Source organism: Mytilus galloprovincialis, chromosome 11 (assembly GCF_965363235.1).
Source record: "Mytilus galloprovincialis chromosome 11, xbMytGall1.hap1.1, whole genome shotgun sequence".
In the NCBI taxonomy this organism is placed as follows: Eukaryota; Metazoa; Mollusca; class Bivalvia; order Mytilida; family Mytilidae; genus Mytilus; species Mytilus galloprovincialis.
In genome coordinates, this window is record NC_134848.1 from 29,850,460 (window position 1) to 29,874,982 (window position 24,523).

At 31.1% G+C, this 24,523-nt stretch overlaps 3 protein-coding genes and 2 long non-coding RNA genes across 6 annotated transcripts in view; 4 read left to right on the forward strand and 1 right to left on the reverse strand.

Moving 5' to 3' along the window:
- The window catches only part of LOC143051943 (uncharacterized), a 216,958-nt gene that overhangs the window by 126,513 nt on the left and 65,922 nt on the right, over positions 1–24,523 (forward strand). The gene's annotated exons all lie outside the window — the stretch shown is intronic.
- The window catches only part of LOC143051096 (uncharacterized), a 101,136-nt gene that overhangs the window by 37,889 nt on the left and 38,724 nt on the right, over positions 1–24,523 (forward strand). The window lies entirely within an intron of this gene.
- Positions 1–24,523, forward strand: part of LOC143051942 (uncharacterized) — a 32,128-nt gene that overhangs the window by 3,148 nt on the left and 4,457 nt on the right. The gene's annotated exons all lie outside the window — the stretch shown is intronic.
- On the reverse strand, positions 3,922–23,883 carry LOC143051941 (uncharacterized). 2 transcript variants are annotated; one of them, XM_076224925.1, is made up of 5 exons: positions 23,367–23,883; positions 10,641–12,328; positions 9,327–9,524; positions 6,169–6,330; positions 3,922–5,441 (listed from the first exon to the last, which is right to left on the reverse strand). In XM_076224925.1, the coding sequence occupies exons 2-5, from the start codon at positions 12,300–12,302 to the stop codon at positions 4,848–4,850; spliced, it is 2,616 nt and encodes an 871-aa protein (XP_076081040.1). In that variant the 5' UTR covers positions 12,303–12,328; positions 23,367–23,883; the 3' UTR covers positions 3,922–4,847. The 2 variants fall into 2 exon arrangements, with proteins under 2 accessions (XP_076081040.1, XP_076081039.1); XM_076224924.1 differs by lacking the exon at positions 23,367–23,883 and adding an exon at positions 18,209–18,392.
- Positions 19,384–21,463, forward strand: LOC143051095 (uncharacterized). Its single transcript, XR_012970592.1, has 3 exons — positions 19,384–19,982; positions 20,420–20,578; positions 21,054–21,463. It is a non-coding gene; the product is annotated as an uncharacterized LOC143051095 (long non-coding RNA).

Sequence of the window (24,523 nt, forward strand, 5' to 3'; positions counted from 1 at the left end):
CATCCGATCCCGGAGTCCCGATACATGTCCTATCCCCGCTCAGCAATGTTCAAAATTATATAAAATTAAAGAGAAAAAAATAGTTGCTCTTACTTGACTGGGTACCAGGCAATTAAAGTAGGTAACTTGTCTAAACATTTATATACAATCCTGAGTCGGTAATACGAAAATAGTCCTTCAATAATATTTAATTTGCTGAGTAACATTTCATGATTTGTCAAATCCAATTATTTCATTCAAAACAATTTGACCAATATATGCTGTCAAAAAATGAAGATGTAAATCACAGATGTTGTACAGAGTTAAAACGGAGTTTGCCTTTTTTTATTAAAATGATTAAAGTATTTCCTGTCGATGTAAATTTTCTGGTTCTGATGCATGGACTTTAAATATATTTAAATACTCTTCTACTGTCAGCATACTGCTGTCAACCACTGTTATTAATATTACGGGGAATTAAAAGACTGAATTGTTGATATGAAATGACATCGACGATCGATAGGACATCCTCAGAATGCTAGTTTCGAAATCTTTATTTTTACTTGTACAGTTTAACTTTAGAAAAATTCCTTTATATTCCTCCTTAAGAAGGGGAGTACTGTTCCTATGCAGTTATATATTCTCCTGTGTGAATTAGATTGGTACTAAAATACTTTGTTTTTTAAATAGTTGTGTTTGGGGTCGTCTGTGATGTCCGCGTTGTCAATTTCTATGAATGAACATGATAAAACGTGTACAAAGATATTTAATTGGGAAAAAAACTACTTCTTGGAACTACCATGAGCAACACAAGATATGCTTAGCCTTAACCCACTTTCTGTCGAAGGGACACATATGTCAACCAACAGTGCCGGAGGGACACACATGTCCAGGGTTAAATTTGTGCAAGCTTCTCATCAATGCTGTATCTCTTTCAATTTAAAGACCGAAGTTTGAACAGTGTTATGTTTTCTCCCATGGGTCCGAAATGTAACAGTCATTATTTCGTGAAGTCATATATTGAATGACGTCGCTGTTTTGCATGTTACGTCCCAGACGTCAAGCTGTCATATTTTCCGTCATATGAAATGCAACCTTGAAAAACGATCGGCAGCAAGAGGGTTAAGCAGCACCTGAGATCACACGCAGTTATTGATGGGGTTATTCTTTAGTTAATAATGTGTTCTATTGTTAGTTTTTTTTTTCTTTTTAGCCATGGCATTGTCAGTTAATTTAAGAATAATGAGTTTGAAGTCTTTCCCCTTCATGTGCTATGGATTTGAATACAGCAAATCAGAATAAACCTGTTACAAGCCTTATAAAAAGATTTGGTATGATTGCCAACAAGAGACCAAAATGACACAGAATCTAACAATTATAGGTATCTCTAAGGTCTTCAACAATGAACAGACCCATGCTGCATAGTCAGCTATGAAAGGCCCCTAAATGACAATGTTAAACAATTAAACGAGAAAACTAACAGCTTTATTTATATTTTTAACAAGAGTGCACACACTGAAATGTCTCGCTTTCTTTTCTAATCCTTGATACTATCTTGATAGACCTAAATAATAAAGCTTTATAACAACTGTCTCTTAAACTCAACATTAACCAAGAAAATGAAACATTGATGAATGAACAGTTGAAATGAGGTTAAGGTCAGATGAACCATGCCAGGCAGACATGTACAGCTAACAATTATTTAATATTACAAAAATATATGACTTATTGTTTATAAATAAAGAAAAAGAGACCAAAACACAAACACTTAAAACTTAGCAATGGACCGTGAAAATGAGGTCAAGTTCAAATTAAACCTGCGTAACCGACATATAGATCATAAAATATGTCCATACACCAAATATAGTTGACCTAATGCATAAAGTATTAAAAAAAATCCCCAAACTAAAAAACTTAACTTTGACCACTGAACCATGAAAATGAGGTCAAGGTCAGATGACACCTGTCAGCTAGACATGTACACCTTTCAATCATTTCATACACCAATTATAGTAGACCTATTGCATATAGTATGAGAAAAACAGACCAAAACACAAAAACTTAACTATAACCACTGAACCATGAAAATGAGGTCAAGGTCAGATGACACCTGTCAGCTAGACATGTACACCTTTCAATCATTCCATACACCAATTATAGTAGACCTATTGCATATAGTATGAGAAAAACAGACCAAAACACAAAAACTTAACTTTAACCAATGAACCATGAAAATGAGGTCAAGGTCAGATGACACCTGCCAGTTGGACATGTACACCTAACAGTTCTTCCATACACCGAATATACTAGACCTATTGCTTATAGTATCTGAGATATGGACTTGACCACCAAAACTTAACCTTGTTCACTGATCCATGAAATGAGGTCGAGGTCAAGTGAAGACTGTCTGACAGACATGAGGACCTTGCAAGGTACGCACATACCAAATATAGTAATCCAATTACTTATAATACGAGAGAAATTAACATTACAAAAAATCCTAACTTTTTTTTCAAGTAGTCACTGAACCATGAAAATGAGGTCAAGGACATTGGACATGTGACTGACAGAAAGTTCGTAACATGATGCATCTATATACAAAGTATGAAGCATCCAGGTCTTCTACCTTCCAAAATATAAAGCTTTTAAGAAGTGAGCTAACACCGCCGCCAGATCACTATCCCTATGTCGAGCTTTCTGCAACAAAAGTTGCAGGCTCGACAAAAAATAAACCAAAAACATATGTAACACCTAAACAAACAACAACACTACAAGCCTTGTATACAATTTGTTATTTTTTAATAGAGTGAGACATGAGTATACTCTACTAAAACTAATGTGCAACATAAAAAAACCATTGAAGACTAATAACTCTTCTGATGCCTACTAGAAAATGTTAAAATCAAAACAGATTACATTTTCCAAGATTGTATTTCCAAAGAACTGCATATAATTTAATTAGGTTTTGTTTTTGTAATTAAACACAATGACTTCTTCCTAGAATGTTTATTCACTAAATGCCTCGGTTGAGTTATGGATGATGTTTTGTAATGAAAAAAATATTTTTAAATTGATAAATGATTTGAACCTTCCGTACTGTGAGTACTTTCAGATCTGTACTTTGCGTCTCCATACATTTTTTCATATTTTTTTTGTTAGTTGTTTTAAAAGTAAGTTGTATCAATATGGTGAGTTGACCCTTTTTCAATTGTATTTTAAAGTTTGTTCTTAAGTCTTGATTTTACACATAGACACTATCCATATAACGGGAGTGTCAGGTGCGTACAATTCCCCCCTTTTTTCTTTCTGTATATGCAGTAGTTGTTATATCATGATTATTGGTTTAGTTGTGTACGTAAATTTGAATGTTGGTTTTCTAATTTGAATGATTTTACATCTTCAAGTTTTGCTCATTGTGTAAGGCCATCAGGTGTCTCATAGTTGCTACCATAGATCGTTTCAATAGTTATTTCATCGGATATCATACCACATCTCCTTATAAAGGGAACTTTCTTCCATTAAATTAAACCAAGTTTCATACAAGAGGCTGTCAGAGGGACAGCAAACCAGATTTATTAACGGTGAAGGTGAAAATCGTCAATATCAAATTTGACCTCCATTTTTTCATCTGTCAGTAACAACATATTAAAATATAAAAAGCTTTGGTTGAACAGTTCATGAGTAAATGCAACAACATGACTGGAAACACAACTTAACCATCTATTAAGAACCATAACTCCTAAATAGAAAAAGTGAAAATCGCCATTATTGAACTTGACCTCAATTTTATCATCAGTAATAGCAATAAAAAGGCAGCATATTTAAATTTAAACTGAGTAGTGTTCTTATTTTATGTACAAATAAGGGATGTTCATAATTACATAAATTTGGTATTCTTGGCATCGTTGGATTCTGTTCATAAATAATAACATAGACAAAGACTCATTGATGCCATTGTTTATTATACATTATGTTAATGTTGATATAAATATGAAATAGTCATCTTTTTTTTTCTTCTTTCACATATTTTAATTGTTGTCAATTTTACAATCAACTATTCCATGTATAGGTGAAGAATAAATACATATTCAATATAAACATTTTGTACATACAAACACAATCTTGGTAATTATCAACATTAATTACAATGAATAATCCCTGACTATAAACATGATAAATCCGGCATAAGACAGAAAAGAAGGAAAGAAGATAAAAAGCCAAAAGTTCAACTTCAATAATGCACATGCAGCAGTTTTGTTTTTACTTTACAATCTCCAAAATAAACTTTATGCTCCTCAATGCAATATGTTTTTTAAATTTGTTTCACAATAGATAGACACAAAATTAAATTTTGCAAACCTTGACTGTTGGGATTATTTTGAAGGAAATTGAAAATTTATGTTTTATTAACCACCATATTCATGTTATTCACAGACAAATGCAATCTGGATCAATATTTATGGGTAATCTCCCTTTTATCTTTATAAACCTGTTTTAAGGAAAAATAATCCTTTACACATTTTTTTCACAAAAATCTTACAATTTATATAAAAATATATTGTAACAATCTATTCAAGAGCCTACAAAATATACAAATTGAAATCTTTTTTTAATTTTTAAAAAGATTGAAACATATTCTATGAAATATACACATGATCATGATGATATATATATACAAAAAATTAAATTAAGGAAAAAGTCAATGCATTAATTTGATATCACAGTCAACACAATTATAAGTGAGTTCAGTGTTAGTCAACAGACAGGCTATTTGTACTTTTCTATAAAGAGTTTTCACAGTTAATATACAATAAAGAATTCGGCTTGGCACAATGTCATCAAGCAAGTCAAGTATCCATTCTTCAATTTTAGGACTTCAAATTTAGTACATAGATGTATCCATTTAATTCAGATGTAACTAGTGGGTCGCTGAGAGTGTGTAATGGAATAATAAATTCTGAAGCAGTGAATCCTTGACCTTTCCAAAGTCCACTTTCCAATGAACAATTTTGTAAACAATGTACAACTGCCCAATAACGAGTTTGTTCACTAAGGAAATTATGTTCTATTAGGAATGCAATCCTTCCAATGCAAACTTTGTTCTGTTTGTTTAAAAATGACACAAATGATGAGTCCCTCTTGTTCATTTGAGATGAAACGCCATTATATCGCACATTATGGTGTAATGTTGATTTGTTACTAACTACCAGTGAATGAATTTTTTTGGCAAAGGATGGCATTGAGGAACTTATAGTATTGTCGAAATTCTTCATTTGTTCTTGTAAATAACATGGAATCTGAAATTCTTCAACTCTGCCAATGCTTGTAAAAACAGAATCTGTGGATATGGCATTACTCATCTTTTCACGAACAAAACCTGCAGCATTTGAGATAGAATTTGGGTTACTGGTTGCTGGCATCATTTTCTGACTCAGCATCATGTACACACACCAATCATAAATCTGTAAAATATAAAGAAACAGTTTGTACCAGATTGTACTGTAAATTTGATCTACAAACAAAAAGGAGGTTATGAATTAAGTAATATTAAATTCAATAATAAGCAAAAATTAATCCCTGACAAATTTAAAAATATAAACAACAAACAATAAAATTAAAATCTACTGACAGATATATATATTGTGAACTTAATTCAAGGGTCTTTTATTTAAAGTTATTCAGTTATGTTCAATGTCAGTTATAATTGAAATGTATTAAATGTGAAAGCACTTTTTTCCAACAATCATCAGTAGCCCTTTCATCATATATAAATTGTTGTTCCAACATGTATAAAATCTTCATTTTTTTGGCCTGTTTCTGTTAAGGAAGGGAAATTCATACAATGATTCCTTCCTTAAAAGATATACTTTTTAAATGCATTATTAATAAATTCAAAAAACTATACAAAGAAAGACAACTCCTTAAACATATGAGAGACAATTTGTTTACCTACACTAACTTGAAAATATTGAGAAAGTTTAATGATTGCATTAAAAATATTATTGATTTTTTGCTTATATCCACATCTACATCCTTCGAACTCAGGTGTAAAGTTGTCATAAACAATCATACCACATCACTTTATATTTAAACTACAGATACAAGCAATAACCAAGAACTTTTATTTTTACATTTTCAAATAAGAAAAATAATTTTGAAAACTACACAGACGAGAAAAATTGCAATTACCACATATGTTTCCATTATGGTAGCCTCTTCGCCTCCTTTCTTTAATCCTTGTCTCGACATCCAACCATTTGCCCTTTCATATGGAAATAGCCATCTCCCATAAAGTGGTCCATTTTCTGCTATTCCATCCACTATATGATGCAAAAGGTGTGTAACCAGATTCTGAAAGAGTAAATGTTTATTACAGGATTATTATTTTCCCACACCATAATTATGATAATGATTCACATCCACAATATAGTTCCCTCTACCCAAAACTGACTTTCAATACTTATGTAACGGTGTTGCAATAAAAAAATATCATGTGCTTTTGTATTGAAAACCTTACAATATACTAAGGCAGTTAAGTCAATGTTCTGTAACGTTAAATCAGACATACTATTCACAACTAGATACAATATGAAGATATTCATCCGTCAATCATGTATTACATTTCTTTGTAAACGGTAGTAGATTGAATGATAAGAAATATTCAAATATTTATATATTTCTTTATCATGTAAATACATGAAATATGTCATAATGTGTTAAGTATATTCCTTTTGTCATTCTAGCACTAGCCTATAGTTTTTAATTTCTGTGTCATTTTGTCTCTTGTGCAGAATTGTCTCTTTTGCAATCATACCACACCTTCTTTTTTGTATATATATATAGCATGTCTAGATAATCATTTTGAAAAAATGATCACAAAACTAAGTACCTGTCGCCTGTTGCATTATGATAGTGTCCAGTTTGGAAAAGTCAGCTTTTCATTGCTTTTATTTTGGCTTGATATTGGAATATTGTTGAACTGAGTGGTTGATTTTTCTATTTATGAATATTCTTTAAACATAAAACGTGCAAATACAGTAAAAAACAAGAATGTGTCCACAGTACACGGATGCCCCACTCACACTATCATTTTCTATGTTTAAAGGACTGTGAAATTGGAATAAATTCTCTAATTTGGCATTAAAATTAGAATGATCTTATCAAAGGGAACATGTATACTAAGTTTCAAGTTGATTGGACTTCTACTTTATCAAAAACTACCTTGACCAAAAACTTTAACCTGAAATTTGCACTATCATTTTCTATGTTCAGTGAACCGTAAAATTGGGGTCAAAACTCTAATTTGGCATTTAAATTAGAAAGATCATATCATAGGGCACATGCATACTAAGTTTCAAGTTGATTGGACTTCAACTTCATCAAAAACTACCTTGACCAAAAACTTTAACCTGAAGCCAAAAACTTTAACCTGAAATTTGCACTATCATTTTCTATGTTCAGTGAACCGTAAAATTGGGGTCAAAACTCTAATTTGGCATTTAAATTAGAAAGATCATATCATAGGGCACATGTATACTAAGTTTCAAGTTGATTGGACTTCAACTTCATCAAAAACTACCTTGACCAAAAACTTTAACCTGAAATTTGCACTATCATTTTCTATGTTCAGTGAACCGTAAAATTGGGGTCAAAACTCTAATTTGGCATTTAAATTAGAAAGATCATATCATAGGGCACATGTATACTAAGTTTCAAGTTGATTGGACTTCAACTTCATCAAAAACTACCTTGACCAAAAACTTTAACCTGAAGCCAAAAACTTTAACCTGAAATTTGCACTATCATTTTCTATGTTCAGTGAACCGTAAAATTGGGGTCAAAACTCTAATTTGGCATTTAAATTAGACAGATCATATCATAGGGCACATGTATACTAAGTTTCAAGTTGATTGGACTTCAACTTCATCAAAAACTACCTTGACCAAAAACTTTAACCTGAAGCCAAAAACTTTAACCTGAAATTTGCACTATCATTTTCTATCAGTGAACCGTAAAATTGGGGTCAAAACTCTAATTTGGCATTTAAATTAGAAAGATCATATCATAAGGAACATGTGTACTAAGTTTCAAGTTGATTGGACTTCAACTTCATCAAAAACTACCTTGACCAAAAACTTTAACCTGAAGCGGGACAGACGGACGAACGAACAGACGAACGAACGAACGAACAGACGGACGAACGGACGCACAGACCAGAAAACATAATGCCCCTCTACTATCGTAGGTGGGGCATAAAAACTAAATTTGAGGTACTTTTTAGAAATTCCCTATCATAATGACTATGTATGTAAAGTTACAAATGGATGCAACTGTAACTTCATCATAAACTACCTCGACCAAAAACTTTAACCTGGCAAAGAGCTGTTTCACACAATCTCATTTTCATGTTCAATGAACCATGAAATGAGGACCAAAAAACTAAATTTGAGGTACTTTTTAGAAATTCCCTATCATAATGACTATGTATGTAAAGTTACAAATGGATGCAACTATAACTTCATCATAAACTACCTCGACCAAAAACTTTAACCTGGCAAAGAGCTGTTTCACACAATCTCATTTTCATGTTCAATGAACCATGAAATGAGGACCAAAACCTAAATTTGAGGTACTTTTTAGAAATTCCCTATTATAATGACTATGTATGTAAAGTTACAAATGGATGCAACTATAACTTCATCATAAACTACCTCGACCAAAAACTTTAACCTGACATGGGACAGACGGACGAACGGACGAACGAACAGACGAACGAACAGACGGACGAACGGACGCACAGACCAGAAAACATAATGCCCCTACTACTATCGTAGACGGGGCATAAAAACAATGATGGAATATTTATGTATATTAATAACACGAGTATCATTAATTTCACATAATGCCTTATTTTATCATGTTTATTATGTATACAAAACAAGAATGTGTCCTCAGTCCACAGATGGCCGATCGCACTATCATTTTCAATGTTCAGTGGACCGTGAAATTGGGGTAAGAACATGTGCAGAAAGTTTCAAGTTGATTAGACTTCAACTACATCAAAACCTACTTTGACCAAAAAATGTATCCTGAAGCTTGCACTATCATTTGCTATGTTCAGTGGTCCATGAAATTGGGGTCAAAAGTCTAATTTGGCATTGAAATTAGAAAAATCATATCATAAGGAACATGTGTACTAAATTTTGAAGTTGATTGGACTTTAACTTAATAAAAAAATACCTTGACCAAATACTTTAACCTGAAGCGGGTTGAAGGGACGGAGGGACCCACAGATCAGAAAACATTAGGTTTATCTGCTATCGCAGGTGGGGAATAAAAATGCTTACCTGCAGGCTAAGAGGGAAATCTCTTTCTAATAAGGCTAAGGCTGCATGGGTATCATCCTGAAGTTGTTTGATCTCGGATATCTCGAACTCTTGCTGAGTCATTCTGACAATTACTTCCAATACAGTAAATAAGGTTGTTTCCTGTCTCTTAGGCAGAAGTCCCTTTATGCACCATTGCAATGCGCCCGTTTTAACAAACTGCAATTAAAAAATAATAGTGAATACAAATTTGCTTCAAAAATTCTTTACCATGTTAACATGTAATGCATAGTGTCAGGTTGTATTTGAATATACTAGTATTTATATTAGAAGTAGCAACATAAAAATCCAAAATAAGATGCAAATATAAGATACATGTCCCAAGATCAAAAACCTTTTATAATTTACAGCCAATTTCATTGGGTGTGTAGCCAAAGGTAATGTCTTTTGTTTGCTATTTTGTTTTTGTTTTAATTAATAGTTTCATATTTTTCGATTTCATCATGTCTATGTCAAGTATACAGTATTTTGTTTTACTCATTGTTGATGACCATTTGGTTGCCTAAATTTTATTGACATCAACGTTATTTAAACTTTAGAAAATTTGTGTATACATGTAGTTGTCTCATTGGCAATGCTACCATCATGACCATATTTCCATAGTTTCAGAATATGTACAATGTATGATGACACAACTGGTCTATTAAAATATGTTAAATAAATATTTATACAATCAGGGGTACATGTACTACTTGTTAAAGTTATTTTTAATTACTTGAAGAAGCAATATTAATTTACTTATAAATATAAGTAAATTTGTAGGATACTTATACAAGTGAATTTTATTTACTTGTATAGGTAAAACAAATATTGGCTGAGCTATGTCCCTTAGACATTCAGATTTTTTACTTGTGGAAGTAAAAAAGTAATCTTATCTTCTTTTATTGAATTCTTATGATTTCTTTGCTCAAATAGAATTTTAAATTATCTGCCCTCTACAGATGTCTTTACTAATCATTTATGTGTAATTTCATGGACAATGAAAATCCCATTTGTCGGTTATCGTCAGAACACTGCTCATTTACAAGCATTAAAGGCATGATTTTACATCTCAAAACTTGAAGAATTTTGTGGGATTGCAAGAAAAATTTACTTATACTTGTAAGTTTTTGAAAAAAATAAGGGGAGATTATTCAAATATTATTTATTTACTTATGTGTATATATTTTTTTTTTTTACTTCTCCAAGTAAATAAGAATAACTTGTACAAGCAGTACCCATGACTGTTATATGAGATCAAATTTAACATAACATTTATTTTTAATCTGTACATACCTGTAATTTTGAATTCATAGTCCGTAATGTCCATGGTTTGGTAAAATGGAGCCCTGGAGAGATTTCTACACCAGCTGGATATTTGATTGCTGTTGCACGTCTGTCTGCTTCCTTCACAGAATCAGTTGATAGAGTCCAGGGTGCTGGTGGAAGAGTCTCACTACTCATAGTTTTTCTTTTCTTTGGTGGTGGTTCAATTGCAACCTGCTCAGCTGCTGTCTCTTGTGGCCATGTCTGTGGAAACCGCTGGTGATGTTTTTCACAGAGACGCACTTTTTTGGTGTCAGATTTCCCAACCAGCAGGTCCATTACATGGCTTATGAAATCTGCTATGGTATGCATTCCGTCTGGTTGCATCTGCTGGTTTCTGTCATGATAGGGTAACTTCATAATACTGTACTTTCCTTTCAGTCCAGTCGCCTTCTGAAAATTATTCTGTTGATTTCGGTTTGGTTTATTGTCAAATATTTCTCTCAAATGACGTTCTTCTTCATTGGTGTATGTGACTGGCTGCTGTTTCAGTTCCACTGATCCATTTGAGAAGCGGTTACTACTACGCAAAGGATGGTTTTCAGGAAGAAACTGTCTATTTGACAAATGAATAGTCTTACTTAGATGTTTGCAATAAATACCAGTTTCCTTGCAATAGCCACATGATCTCAAACCACTATGCCCACTTATATGTAACAGTTTTGAATACGCAGGAATGTCACATAAAAATTGCAAAAGGGCAACTTTCACTTTTACTGGTGCTTTTCGGTAGCTGTTGTATGTAGGGAATTCTGATAATTTAAGTATTTCATCAACCAGCAAATCTATGTAAGGTTCCAGTGACTTTGGTTCAGAACCATTTCTACCACTTGGTATTATTCCTACTAAAAGCATTGGACCAAGAAGTTGACGGATTTGAACAGGCAAATTTATCCATGTTAACAAGAGTGGCCACATAGACTTTTGTGTTGATAAATGTTTATTTGGGTTCACCCCATCTGTAAAGAGTGCTAGTGGTACAGTTTGTTGTTCCTCATGATCACCAAATACACCTTGGTCTGTATACCAGTTTTTGTAGACATTGCTATCTGTAAAGTCACATAACTTTCCATTTGAATACACTTTATTCGCGTAAAGAAGTTTACACAGATTTGACGTACCAAACCATCTGTTTAGTCTCGGTGCAATTGGCATATAATGAAAAACTTTCTGACTGGAATTTTTTACTTTGCGTGGTTCTTGACAGATAGGACAAGAAGCTAAGTCACTATAATTTCCATTGTCACACGACCTGAACAAAATGCAGTCATTAATGCAGGCATCATACTTTTGTAGCGGCATTAATAATGGCTTTATCAAGCTTTTAGCTTCTTTAAATGTTGGAGGCAAAGAATTGGGTTGTGGCAAATGAGACTTCTCTGTCTGGAGAGCATTTGACATAGCTGACTTCGACATTCCATTGTTTTTTGAAAATACATAAAAATGCTGAAATACTGCCTCTAGTAATGTAACACTGGAACTTGCATATAATTTCTGGCTAAAGTTTTCCTTGAGATGGAGATTTTCATCAAATAATATGTCTGGTATGATCTGGCTTTCATCAAACTTAAAAACCTTCTGCTTGTGTGCGTGGTAAGTCTTTATATTGACATTTGATCCTCTGCATAACATACAAAAGCACTGCTTGTAACATGAACCTGAAAGAAAAACAATATTTATCAGGAATAGTCAACCTAAAAAATATGTGAATATTCATGGTCTGATTATCAGAACAGACGAACATGTTTCATACTTTAAATACATGTTGATTCATTCATTTGTACTAAATAAAATTTATAAATGTATGTCCCATTAGCACATTATCTACACTTGCTATAGTCTTTTTTCCTGTTGGCATATTTGCAAACCCAGTTTTTTTTTAATATGTTGTTGTGTTGTGTTACTGTCTATATTCATTTCAATTGCGACATGATTTCATTTATTCTATGACAAACAACCTGTGCTTTGCTCATTGTTGGAGGACGTACCGTGACCTATAGTTGTTAATGTCTATGTCATTTTGGTCTTTTGTGGATAGTTGTCTCATTGGCAATCATACCACATCTTCTTTTTTATATGTGTATATACATGTACATTAATTATATAACAGATCTAGATGAAAGAAGATTTTTATACATAAAATAGGAAATTATGTAGATGCAATATCATTCATATACATGTGTACATGTATAAAATGTATGTATAGATTGAAAACCCAATTTTATAAAACAAATTCCATTCTTTATTTGTTCTGGACAGTTCTGAGAGTTTGAACACAGGACCTTTAGTCAATTATTTTCCTAGTTACTAGTCATGCTTGTATACCCCTTTGCAGATGTCTTGACTATTTGTTTAAGGTCATATAGATCTCTTTCACTATCTGGGATTAGAAATGACATAGAACCTTATGGTCAAGATTTACATGTGCAATAAAAATGGCAGAATTTGCTGAGGAATTGAGATAAAGAATCTGATTTTTCATTTAAAGGAATGAATTTATAAGATTTTAATATTTTTGATTGATTGTTATAATTTTTTTGTTTATGTATTCATGTCATGAGATGTAACCTTGCATTTAGGGATTGTAATTTTTTTTTACAAATTATAAGCAATTAAGGGGAGATTATTCAAACCTTAAAGAAAAATTTCCCAGATAAAAATTTAACCTAAAAAAATTACTATATATACATGTATATAAGTATATTATTATTTACTTCACCAAGTGAATACAACATTTAAATCACTAGTACAAGTTAAGTACCCTTCACTGCTGGTTGAATTTAGTTTTCTACTTTTCATATAACACTAGTATTTCACAAGTCACAGAACAAAAGTCAGTTTTATGATAAGTTTTAAAATATTTTTTGCTTTTTTTTCTTGACCTCTAATTATTTATATGCCATGCCAGCTTCAATAAATATAAAAAAAATTGTTATGAAAACAAAATATTAAAGAGGCATACGGTATTCCCTAAACATGCTAAATGGCTTCATTGCATGTGCCTAGAAATAAATCATTAACATGATTAAATTTAATAAATTCTCATTTAACAGAATCAGAATAATTTATTATAGTGTCACATACTAATATAAAACACAATGAATACATATAATTACATAATATGCAATTAAAAATTATTAAATATTAAAATTGAGAATGGAAATGGGGAATGTGTCAAAGAGACAACAACCAGACGAAAATAAAAAAACACAACAGCAGAAGGTTAATTACAATTAAAATATTGGTACCCAGCCAAATTACTGACTTATGAGACACTTTAAAAATATCACACATATTATAAAACAATTAAAACTAATGTACTAAAATATTACTATACACAATACCTTTAACATGGCTTATGAAATGTATGAACAATATCTTAAACTTAAAATGGAATTCATGTAAACACAAGAAAATAATTCAAAATCTTTTTTAGAACAACTATTTTATATAAAATTATATTTTATTTTATAGATCCTTATCTTAATATACACATCAAGTTGAATTCTACAGAATGTTTTTATTCTCAGTAATCATAAAGGTTCAGTTCAATAAGTCCCGTTTTCATCTAGTTATAATTTTAATACATTACAGCCCCAAGCTTATACACAGTTAAGATAACATCCTGTTTATTCTTGTTTATATATCAGAGTCCTGTGTATTTCCTTTTCAAATTTCACTGCATGACATGATAATTCATCATGTCCATGTTCAATTGATTACACAAGATAAAAACTTAAAATGTGGATCAAAAGCATCAGGTTTAAAAAAGAAAAAATACTTTCCCATAGATGTCTTTTCTAGAATTTAAAAAAAGGGCAATAGACTTAAAATTCATATAACAAAATGGCTAAACTGGCCAAAGCTAAAAAAATGCTTTCAGAATGATAACAAAGTGTCTTAGCTTTACAGTATTCAAGCATTGTACACAGACTGTACATATGAAGAATCACTGACTTTGTCAAATGATTTTTTTAACAAGACCTGAAGTACATGAACTAATTTGATTCTAGAGTAATATTGAGCTCTGGGAAATTGATAAAAATATATATTTAGGTTACTTTCATAGCAATTACTATTCAAAAGATATATACATGCATTCAGTTATAAAAAAAAGTTTAGCAACACCTATTTCTAAAGCGATATATTTTCAAATAAGGCCACACCAATTTAATTTCTTGTTCTATGGAATTTTGGAGTCCCAAAATTGGGGCGAGCTAGCAATTTGATAATTTAATAAAAAAATATTTAATTTGAAAATTTTTGAGGCAAAGCTTGAAAGTAAATGCGAGCGATTATAATTTTTTTGTAAACATAAAATAGTAGGTTTTGACAATATTACAACTTGATTTATCACTTGCACTTTGACATTTCTTTAAAAAATGAAGTAAATGTACATTTATTTCCCCCTGCTTACCAAGAAATTATTAAATAATTAGAATTGCTATATGTATGTGTGCCAATTAATGAGACAATTCTTCATGCAAGTCATAATCAGGTTAAGAACAATTCTATAAGTATTCCTTTTATCACAAATGTTTATGAGGGGTCAATATAAGTTATAATGTATTTTTTTGTAATTAACACTTTTTAGTACATGAATGTGAAGTACAATAGAGCTCATATTTTCCTAAAGAACTATATATCTATCTGGTATTAAATGGTAAAAACAAGTCCAAGAATTTTGTGATACTCCTGGACCTTAGCCATGTTAACACCATTTATTTAATATTATTTAAAACAAGTGGACCCCTCTAATTGTTTCAAATAGGATGTATTTCTCCTCTTCTTAATCAATAAATTCATTTTTTTCAAATGATTTGTATAAAGATAAAAATGCAGGACAGAGATTAAGGGACCCCAATATTATAAATGTACTCAATTCGAACAGGAATAAAACCAACGATCTAATATATAAATATATACAAACAGGCCAAATTATTAATTTCTACAGTCAGATGGTCAGGCTGATGCAGGAGGGAATTGTTTTCTTATATAATTATAAGGAATCACTGAAACATGACCCTTGGGTCAGTCAGCGTGCCTCTTCTTATGAAGAGTTCTGGAGCCCCCACTGTTCCTAACCATGTTAACATATAACAATTAAATGCATAGCTGACACAATATCATAATTATTCAAGATTCAAATACCTGTACTGTATGGATTTGGATTGAAATTAAATTATTTATGTTTGTGACACACAGTAAATAGGTCAAAGATCTAAAAAATCCAATTGTGCAATTCAAAATATACATACATAAAAAAAACATAAATCAACCAATAAATTGTGCCCCCCTCCCCCTTTTTACTGTTATTACCACCAACCTAAATCCAAGCCTCGATTTCCCATTTGTAGCATGGAATCTTGTACAAATGTACTTACAATTTTATAGAGATCCATACACCGTATTAGGTCACAAGTGATAGATTGTCTGGAAACTACAAAAATGTTTGTTTTGGTCCCTCTTTTGCCCCAAGTATTCCTGCATGTTGGGGACAATTACCCTAAAATCAATCCCAGTCTTCCCTCTGTGATATGAACACTTTTCATGCTTATGGTAAAATTTCAGTGAGAGCCATAATGCTTGTGCTTGTTTTTGATTTTGAACATTCTTGTAAAATTTCATTAGAGATCTTAACATACAGAAACCTAAAAGAGGGTCTATAACAGTTGAAGTGTTATATAGAGAAAAAGAAACATGTTTTTTTATTTGTGTCTTTGCATGGATACTTATCAATCTAAAAACTGTGATACATGAAACAAGGGGCAATATATTATATTTTTTTGGCTAATTTAAATTAGTGTATACAAGTTCTTGTGACATTAATATTATTGTCTTTAAGTACACTAAACTATAGATATGAAACAGTTCATCAGTAGTTTGACAATCATGTGCCTTGTGTCGTATAAATTTATACAATGTATACATGTAGTACACTGTACACCCATGTTTTGATAACAGTTATAACAGAAAACCACTGTGATCAAATCAAGTACTGTAAAATACAAGTACCTAAATATTACATTTAAAGTAAAGAAATAGTACTTAATATAAAAAGTAAATTTCCAGTACTGCATGTTTTTAGTACAGAAATAGTACCTATGCAAAAGTAGCTGTGTAGTCCAAATGAAATTTTACTAATCTGGGGCATCGGACTAGTGGTTATAACCGTGCAGACTAGATACATGTAATTGCCTTCATCCTTCTCATTCCAACTTTGGTGAATAGTTGTCTTATTGGCAATTATGCTGCATCTTCATTTTATCATAATTATAAATTTAACTTAGAAACATGATAAATGGGACTTTGCAATTTTTTGTTTCAAAGTTGTTTCTTTTCTAAACTAAGACATATATTGTTTTACATTTTTAACAGAGTACATGTATATACAAAACGTATAAACCAAATGCTTACAAGTTTATTCTCCCTACATTCAAAGATTTGTATAGTAAATACAAATCTTTGATAGACATACTACATTTAATTTTTGGGATGAATATCAAAAGATTCACTGCACCTCTAAGTTAATGACTTTTGAAAATAAAAGGAATTTTCACAAGAACACTGTACATGAACTGATTTCTTGCTATAAAAAAACATGAAAAATTTCAGTATAAATAATAATATTAAACATCTACTGACGTCAAAAACACATGTCTTAAGAGTCGCCTTTGATGACTGTCCGTACATGTACAAAAAATGTAACAGTACCACTATTGAAGTAATATCTCAATACAGAAGATGTGGTCAACTGGTCTAAAGCCCTTGTTATGAAGCTAAGCAATTGGTGTTGTAGTGTATCAAAGGTGTGAGTTTGAAGTCCACTAAGGGACAGACAAAAATATGTCAGCATTTGTATCTATGACAATTTGTGTATGTCTCATTGTTGTGAACTATTGGGAAATTTAACAATTTTTTTTCACCATAAATTAAATCTGCTTTCCTTTCCCATCAGGACATGCAAAAATTAAAAAAAAAACATAAAGTACATGTACATGCTGCAATAACATGAAAAATGTGAAGTTGCATGAGCCCAGTTTCTCTTGTGGTTGTAATTTATTTCCTGTTTAATTAATCTGTCTTTATAAATTATGCATGTACATGTATCACTGTATAGACTTTATATAAATAAATCTTTGCATGAACATATCACTGATTCAGTTTATACATTTTTTTCTTTTTATTAAGTACACATTTGTTTATAACAGCTACATCACTGACATTTAACTGGGGTTGACTGACTCAGAGTTCTAATTAATTAGACATAAAAATAAGACAAAACTTTTATAAATAATATTGACTTGTCAGCCATCTTGGACATCCCCATCACAACATACACAAATTTTGAAAATGAGGCTTCATCTAGTGATCATACAACCTCATTTAATACCTTATTTCTTTCATTAAAAGTATTAAGGGATTATAAAAGAAATCAAAACAATACAAGATATAATAAGAATGCTTATTATTACCAATGACAGGCATCAATGTAGATGATCTAATTAGCAAATAAAATATCAAAGGAATTTACTCACCACTGTTTTCTTTTTCAAAGTCCATCATCAAAGACAAAATTGATACAACAACACAAATTATAAAGTACTGTCTAAACATCACACTTTTATCATCACATATTGTCTACATCACTTATTATTTCTTTTCAAATTCTTAATTAAACAAAATCAACTCAAATTACACTTTATGGTTTCAATCACACTAATCACATACTAACACTTCAAAATTTAAAACAATACATTTGAAATATATGCATAATTCTGATTGGTTAATGTTGATCTAATTTGATTGGACCACCAATCATATAATTTGTAACTGATCATTAACTTGAATGAGGCTTCCTGATTAAATTTTAATTAATTTACTCAAAATAGTTTCAAAAACAAATTGAAATAAAAATAAAATACTTTAGAAAAATACATATTCAACTACCAAATTTTACTATGAACACCACTTTCACCACCAACATGAGCAATCAGCAGGGTATGTGGACCCCTAACCAGTTTGTGATGCCAAATAGTTATCAACCAGCTTACACCAGACCAAATACCTCAATGGAGTGCCCAGTTAAAGACTGTTCCTGTGAGTGCTGCAAGAACTCACAGAGAGGTACACCTTGTGTTCGTCAAGCAAATACCTTAAAGTCAGATGCATCATCCCAGACAGAAGGTGTGGACTTCCTAACTCAAAAGCCATCAGACAACAAGGTTTACTTCAAAAGAGGAACATTTCACCATACCCTTGTACAAGTAAGACAGATTTTACTTTATAAACAGTATCCCTTCAGAATGTAAAAAAAAAGTTAAAAATTAATTTATTTGTCCTATCTAAATAAACCATCTATAATTTGTTTAAGTGTCATTGAATATATATATATATATATATATAAGAGAAAGAATGTTAGCGTAGTGTCACATTAACTTAAATGGTAATATTCATAAAAGTACAGTTAAGATTTGATGCATTTAATTCTTAATACTTTATAAATTTTTTGGCTTAATGCAAGGAGACATTCTTTCCCCTATATTATTCTATTTCATGTTAATCACTTTAAAAATGAATTCAGCATTAATGGAAACTATATACATTGGTCCCATGTATAGATCTTTACTTTTAACATGTTTAAAAAGTCTATTCTAAGGCTTGATATTTGATCTCTGTTTGTATTATAAGTTGTTGTATATATATATATTGTCTGATCAAATATGTTACACAATAATAAATTAATTATTTATTTTATTTTTATTTATTTTATTTTATTTAATATTTCAATTTACATGCATTATTGACTGTTGTTACCTTACAACCTACCCATTAAATCATGTTAAATTTTTAATTGACAACCAGCTTAAATTTAGTATAATTCACCATCCTCATATATAATTAGTTTGTATATTATAAAAATTTCCATGCATTGAAAGTTTTTAAAAGAACAAATACCATTATTCATGATATTGTTTAAAACTCAAATATTTTTTGAAATGCTATCCCTGAACATGCTAAATGCAAGTTACAATTTGATAATCACAATAAACACTGTATAATCTTGTGATGTTTTCTAATTTATTTTTGTTTGAAATGCAACATTTCATCATTTTTTTTCTTTTGTAGAGAAAAAATCAGTGATGTTATTAGCAAGTATGAGTTAACCAGCAAAAAGAATCTGTTTTTTGGCAAAGCAGTTATTGAGGTCCTGACTTCTTTTCCTGGCCTGGAGTTCTCCACAGAAAACAGAGATAAAGTGTGTCAACGTGTTGCAAAGGCCATTAGATGGAAAAAGTTCTCAGTCAAAAGGTAAGTTTACTTTTTAATGCCATAGTAATGCAAATTTTACTTCTGATGAAAGGGATTGCAAATTTCAAATTTTATTTAAGTTCAAAAGCTGTGGAGTAAACATCAATTTCAGAGACAGCAAGCCAACAACACATGTTTTACATAAGAACATCTTACTTAAATAGTTTTAATTATAACAAACATGTGTTTATATCATATACATATATAATCAACTTAGATTAATATCATCTGTCATTTGTTTGAGAAGTGCTGTATATATCATGTATATTATTGCCTCTTGCACGGCTGTCCACTCAATATTTTGTCTATTTACCATGTTCACAGTGAATTGTTTTAATAATTAAAAATAGTACTGATGGTGAGTTTAAAAACCTTTTTTTATTAAACAATGTCATAAAAAAAGCAGTAAGCAATATATTTCTATCCTTGTTTTTCAGAAAACTCAAAAAGCAGGAAGTACACAATGAAGTAAGACCTGATGTGCCAGTAATAGCAGATATTGTTCCAGAACCCAGAGCTGACAGTCCACAACCAGCAAGTCCAGTGGCAGGCCCTTCTGTGCCACTTATACCTCCAACTGTCCAACCAAGCCAAAGGTATATTTAAGACGGCATCACACTTATGATCACTTATTCTAATACAAATTTAACTAATATCATTAATTGTTTTTATTTAAATGTTTAGCCAAAAAATCCACAAATATTAATACAATGACATCATATTAAATGAGAATGACAGAACTCAATAAAGTGATGAATGGGAATAGTATTTTTTAATATTCATGGTAATTTAAAAATAAACAATTTAAAGATTTTTTTTTAATTTCCAATGACCTTAAGTGCAATGAAAAATATAGTAAACAATACATACCAAATATGATAATGTAACAACAAAAAATGTTCTGATGAGAAGCATCAAGTTTTTTAATCCAAATACACTGTATAAAGAAAATATTTGCAATTCCATGTATGTAGTCAAATATAGACGCATGATACAAGGGTGATTAAACTTTGTAATTCTGTAATTTTATTAATTGTAAATTGTAACTAATTATTTTCAATTTACTTTCAGTGACTTAGATTCAGATGATGACATCCTTCTGATCTGCCTCCAAAAGAACCAGCAAGACAAGGCAACAGTATAAACATTGTTTAAAATAAGTTTTATTTATTGTGTGCTTTTATTTATGATAGAAAAAATATTCATGTATCTTATGGTGAAATTCATCAAATTTGTTTTTCTTTTTATTTATTTATGAACCTGTGGTTAATTTGAAGAAAGTATATATATTATATATTTCATGTCATGTATATTAAGCATGTGATGTCAAATTAAACTATGATCAATGATGACTTTATGATTTTATTATATAATTATAGTGTGGTTCAGGAGTTTTGTTCGCCTTTACAGCATTATACAATCATCTTGTATCTCAATACCCCTGATAGTTTCATTTTCAACCCTCAAGGCAATAAACTGTAGTGTTATAATCCTTTAATACCTAAGGGCGCATATAATAATTCCAGATTATTACCTTTAAAAAATCCTGTACATTACCTATTCAAATTTCGTGTCTGTATGGTGATGAAGGAAGTGATTAACAACCTTGACTGGCTTTTTTTGTCTGTATGTGATGATTTCTTGCTAAGTATTATATTGATTATTTTCTATATCATGTTACAATTTACTTAACTTTTAATACAAATTTATTTATTCTTAACTTCTCACAATACTTTACTATCATTCATAAAGAGTGATGCTTATTGAGATACTTATTTGTGTTTGTTTTTACTCAAATATGCAGAGTTAAAATAAAACATTGACCTGACATGTAAAAAAGGAAAAATGCTGACCTGACAGAAGTGAATGAACATGTTAAATGAAAAATACAGTATATCAATCATGTCAATAATACTTGTACATCATTGTACATCAACCAAACAAAAAAAGTAACCAATAATACATGTAGAAGTATATATAACTATAATAAAATGACCACCACTTACATCTTATAGCTACATTTTGTACATGTATACATATATATAAAAATTCACATATTTCTTGTTGTGGTGGACCATACATGTCAATATTGAAATATGAATAAAAGGAGATGTTAGGTATAAATGCAAAAGACTACAGTCCAAAAACAAAACTAACAAAAAGTCCTTTGAAATTTGACTTAAAGGGAACAATCTACACATGTATGTAAAATATGTTGCACGTGCAAGCACACAAGCATCTTTCTTTCATTATGTATGTCACACAGGATTGTTTACTGGCATAACTACAAACGTTTTGAGGACAAACATTTATTGTTCAGATTTTCACATTTTCAGCGTCTTCCTTTTTTTCATAAATTTTGTCCATTAGTCTCTTTACTTAAGACTTTATAGTGGCGGATCTATAACTTTGCCTTAGGGGGGGCACTCCGGTTATGCTTCAATGATTCCCTATGTAATCAACCAAATTTTCCCACGAAAGAGCTAGCTATAGGGGGTTGGGGCCCCCAGGATTGGCCTATGCTTTATCACACAGTTATTGTCTTTTCTTCAGTTTTTAGCAAATGTTCCTCTTTGTCATTTATTCATTTATTCTGCACTTTTAATTATGTCATATTATTCTCTATCCAGTTAACCCAGCCCAGACCCTCATATGATTGTGATCATTACTTTTGAGCATGTTGAGTGTGCAAGACTTCCTTTAGTTAAAATATGGGGTCAATAATTAATTTGACTGGACATGGAAGTCAGGAGTGCACTTAAACATGATGAAGTGACTAACAGTCATTTCATATTATTTATCACCATATCAGCACATGGGGGGCTAAATAGGTGATTTTCCTATTTTCAATTGTATTGTACATGTATATATATGGTCAAATCATATGTTTTCGTACTTCATATGAATTAGTACTATGCATGTATTTTCAATGGAAATTGTGACGTCATATTGAAAACTTTATAGAAAAAAAAACAATGAGATATATGGATAGTATTTCTTGAAAAACAGAACATAAAAATATTGTGCTGTGTGATGACTAGTCCAAATAATTATGACGTTAGGCAAGGCTATTTTTTTTTTCTGGGACGCGAGAAAAAAAATAAAATCGCCTTGCCAGACGTCATGATTATTTGGACTATGCGCTGACATGAAGGGGGTAAATGGGGGGAGGGGGATAAATAATGCATTTTCCTTAAAGAAGTCCCCTCCATGGGCTGCCTAGTTACATGCTATTATGCAGGAGTGCGCCTTTTAGAACTGTGATTGATGAATACTGTTTTAAGAAATATATGTGCACAAAAACAGTTCAAATCCTGGTTCCGAATAAACTCGTAAATGTAAAATGATAGCCTGTTGGGTATACATATCGTTAATTATACTTACCAAATACAATTCCCGGCTCAGCTTAAATTTTGGTTCTATGATATGTATCTGCCCGCGAACAATGCCACAATTGATCATAATATTATGTGTAGATGCACATGCGGCAGCGGCAAGCCGACCGACCGACAATAGTTAAGTTACTGTAATTAAAGTCAAATAAATCGTTTACGGTGAAGAATTATTTCCGTTTTAGATGTCATCATTTTTTTCAAATATAATAAGTTCTTAATCTCTCCTGCATTGTTGTAAAATTCTATTCCTAATATTTTATCGGAAGCTTCTGGTATGATGAAACAAGAACTTTTACATAGTCTACAGCACAGAATTCGAATAAAACAAAGACGGAATATATTTTTTAAGTTGGATATGTCATGGCAAAAAACGGAAAATAAAATTATAATGCAATAATTCATAATAACATTAATTATGGACCATTTCATAGCTGAACCAAATAGTGTATATAATGAGACTAAATAACTTCAAACGTTTAAAACGCTAAAATATTTGTTTTTACAAGTACGGACTGTGACAACCGATAAAAGGTTTGTTTTAAACATTTCCCGACTGTGACAACCTTTAAAATGTTTGTTTGAAACATTTAACGACTGCGACAACCTTTAACACGCTGTAATAAACATTTTATGACTGTTACAACCTCTAAAAAGTTGTTACAAACATTTTAGAACTGTGCAAACTCTAAAAACGTTGTAACAAACACTTTACAACTGTCAAAACTCTTAAAACGTTGTAACAAACATATATTGACTGAATCAACTTCTGAAAAGTTGAGACAAACAAATTTCAACTGTCCCAACGTTTAAAAGGTTGGGACTAACATTATACAACTGCCACAACTTATGAAAAGAATGTAGCAAATAGTTTTTGTCTGTGACAACCCCGTAAACCACTGCAACAGTTTTAAAATGACTGTGGGTCACAATTTTTGTTTTTCACAACCCCTAAAAGTGTTGGGACAGACATAAATTAACTGTTAAAACGAAAAACGGCAACTGTCACAACCCTGACAGTTATTATCAGTTGATTTGACAGTCATTTATGGTCTTATACAGACACAGACAGGCGTACAACAACTGTTACTGGTATGGACAGTTGTTTTTTCGTCCAGTAGTGTATGATATGATATGATGTAAGTTGTA

What these genes read in the sequence shown, in the direction of transcription:
- LOC143051941 (XM_076224924.1), bottom strand. Translation starts at nt 18,287, where the DNA reads ATGTTTAGACAGTACTTTATAATTTGTGTTGTTGTATCAATTTTGTCT. An exon ending in CTTTGAAAAAGAAAACAGTG is followed by an intron (nt 12,329 to 18,208) that starts GTGAGTAAATTC and finishes TTTTTCTTTCAG; the next exon opens with GTTCATGTTACAAGCAGTGC. An exon ending in CTATGAATTCAAAATTACAG is followed by an intron (nt 9,525 to 10,640) that starts GTATGTACAGAT and finishes TTTTAATTGCAG; the next exon opens with TTTGTTAAAACGGGCGCATT.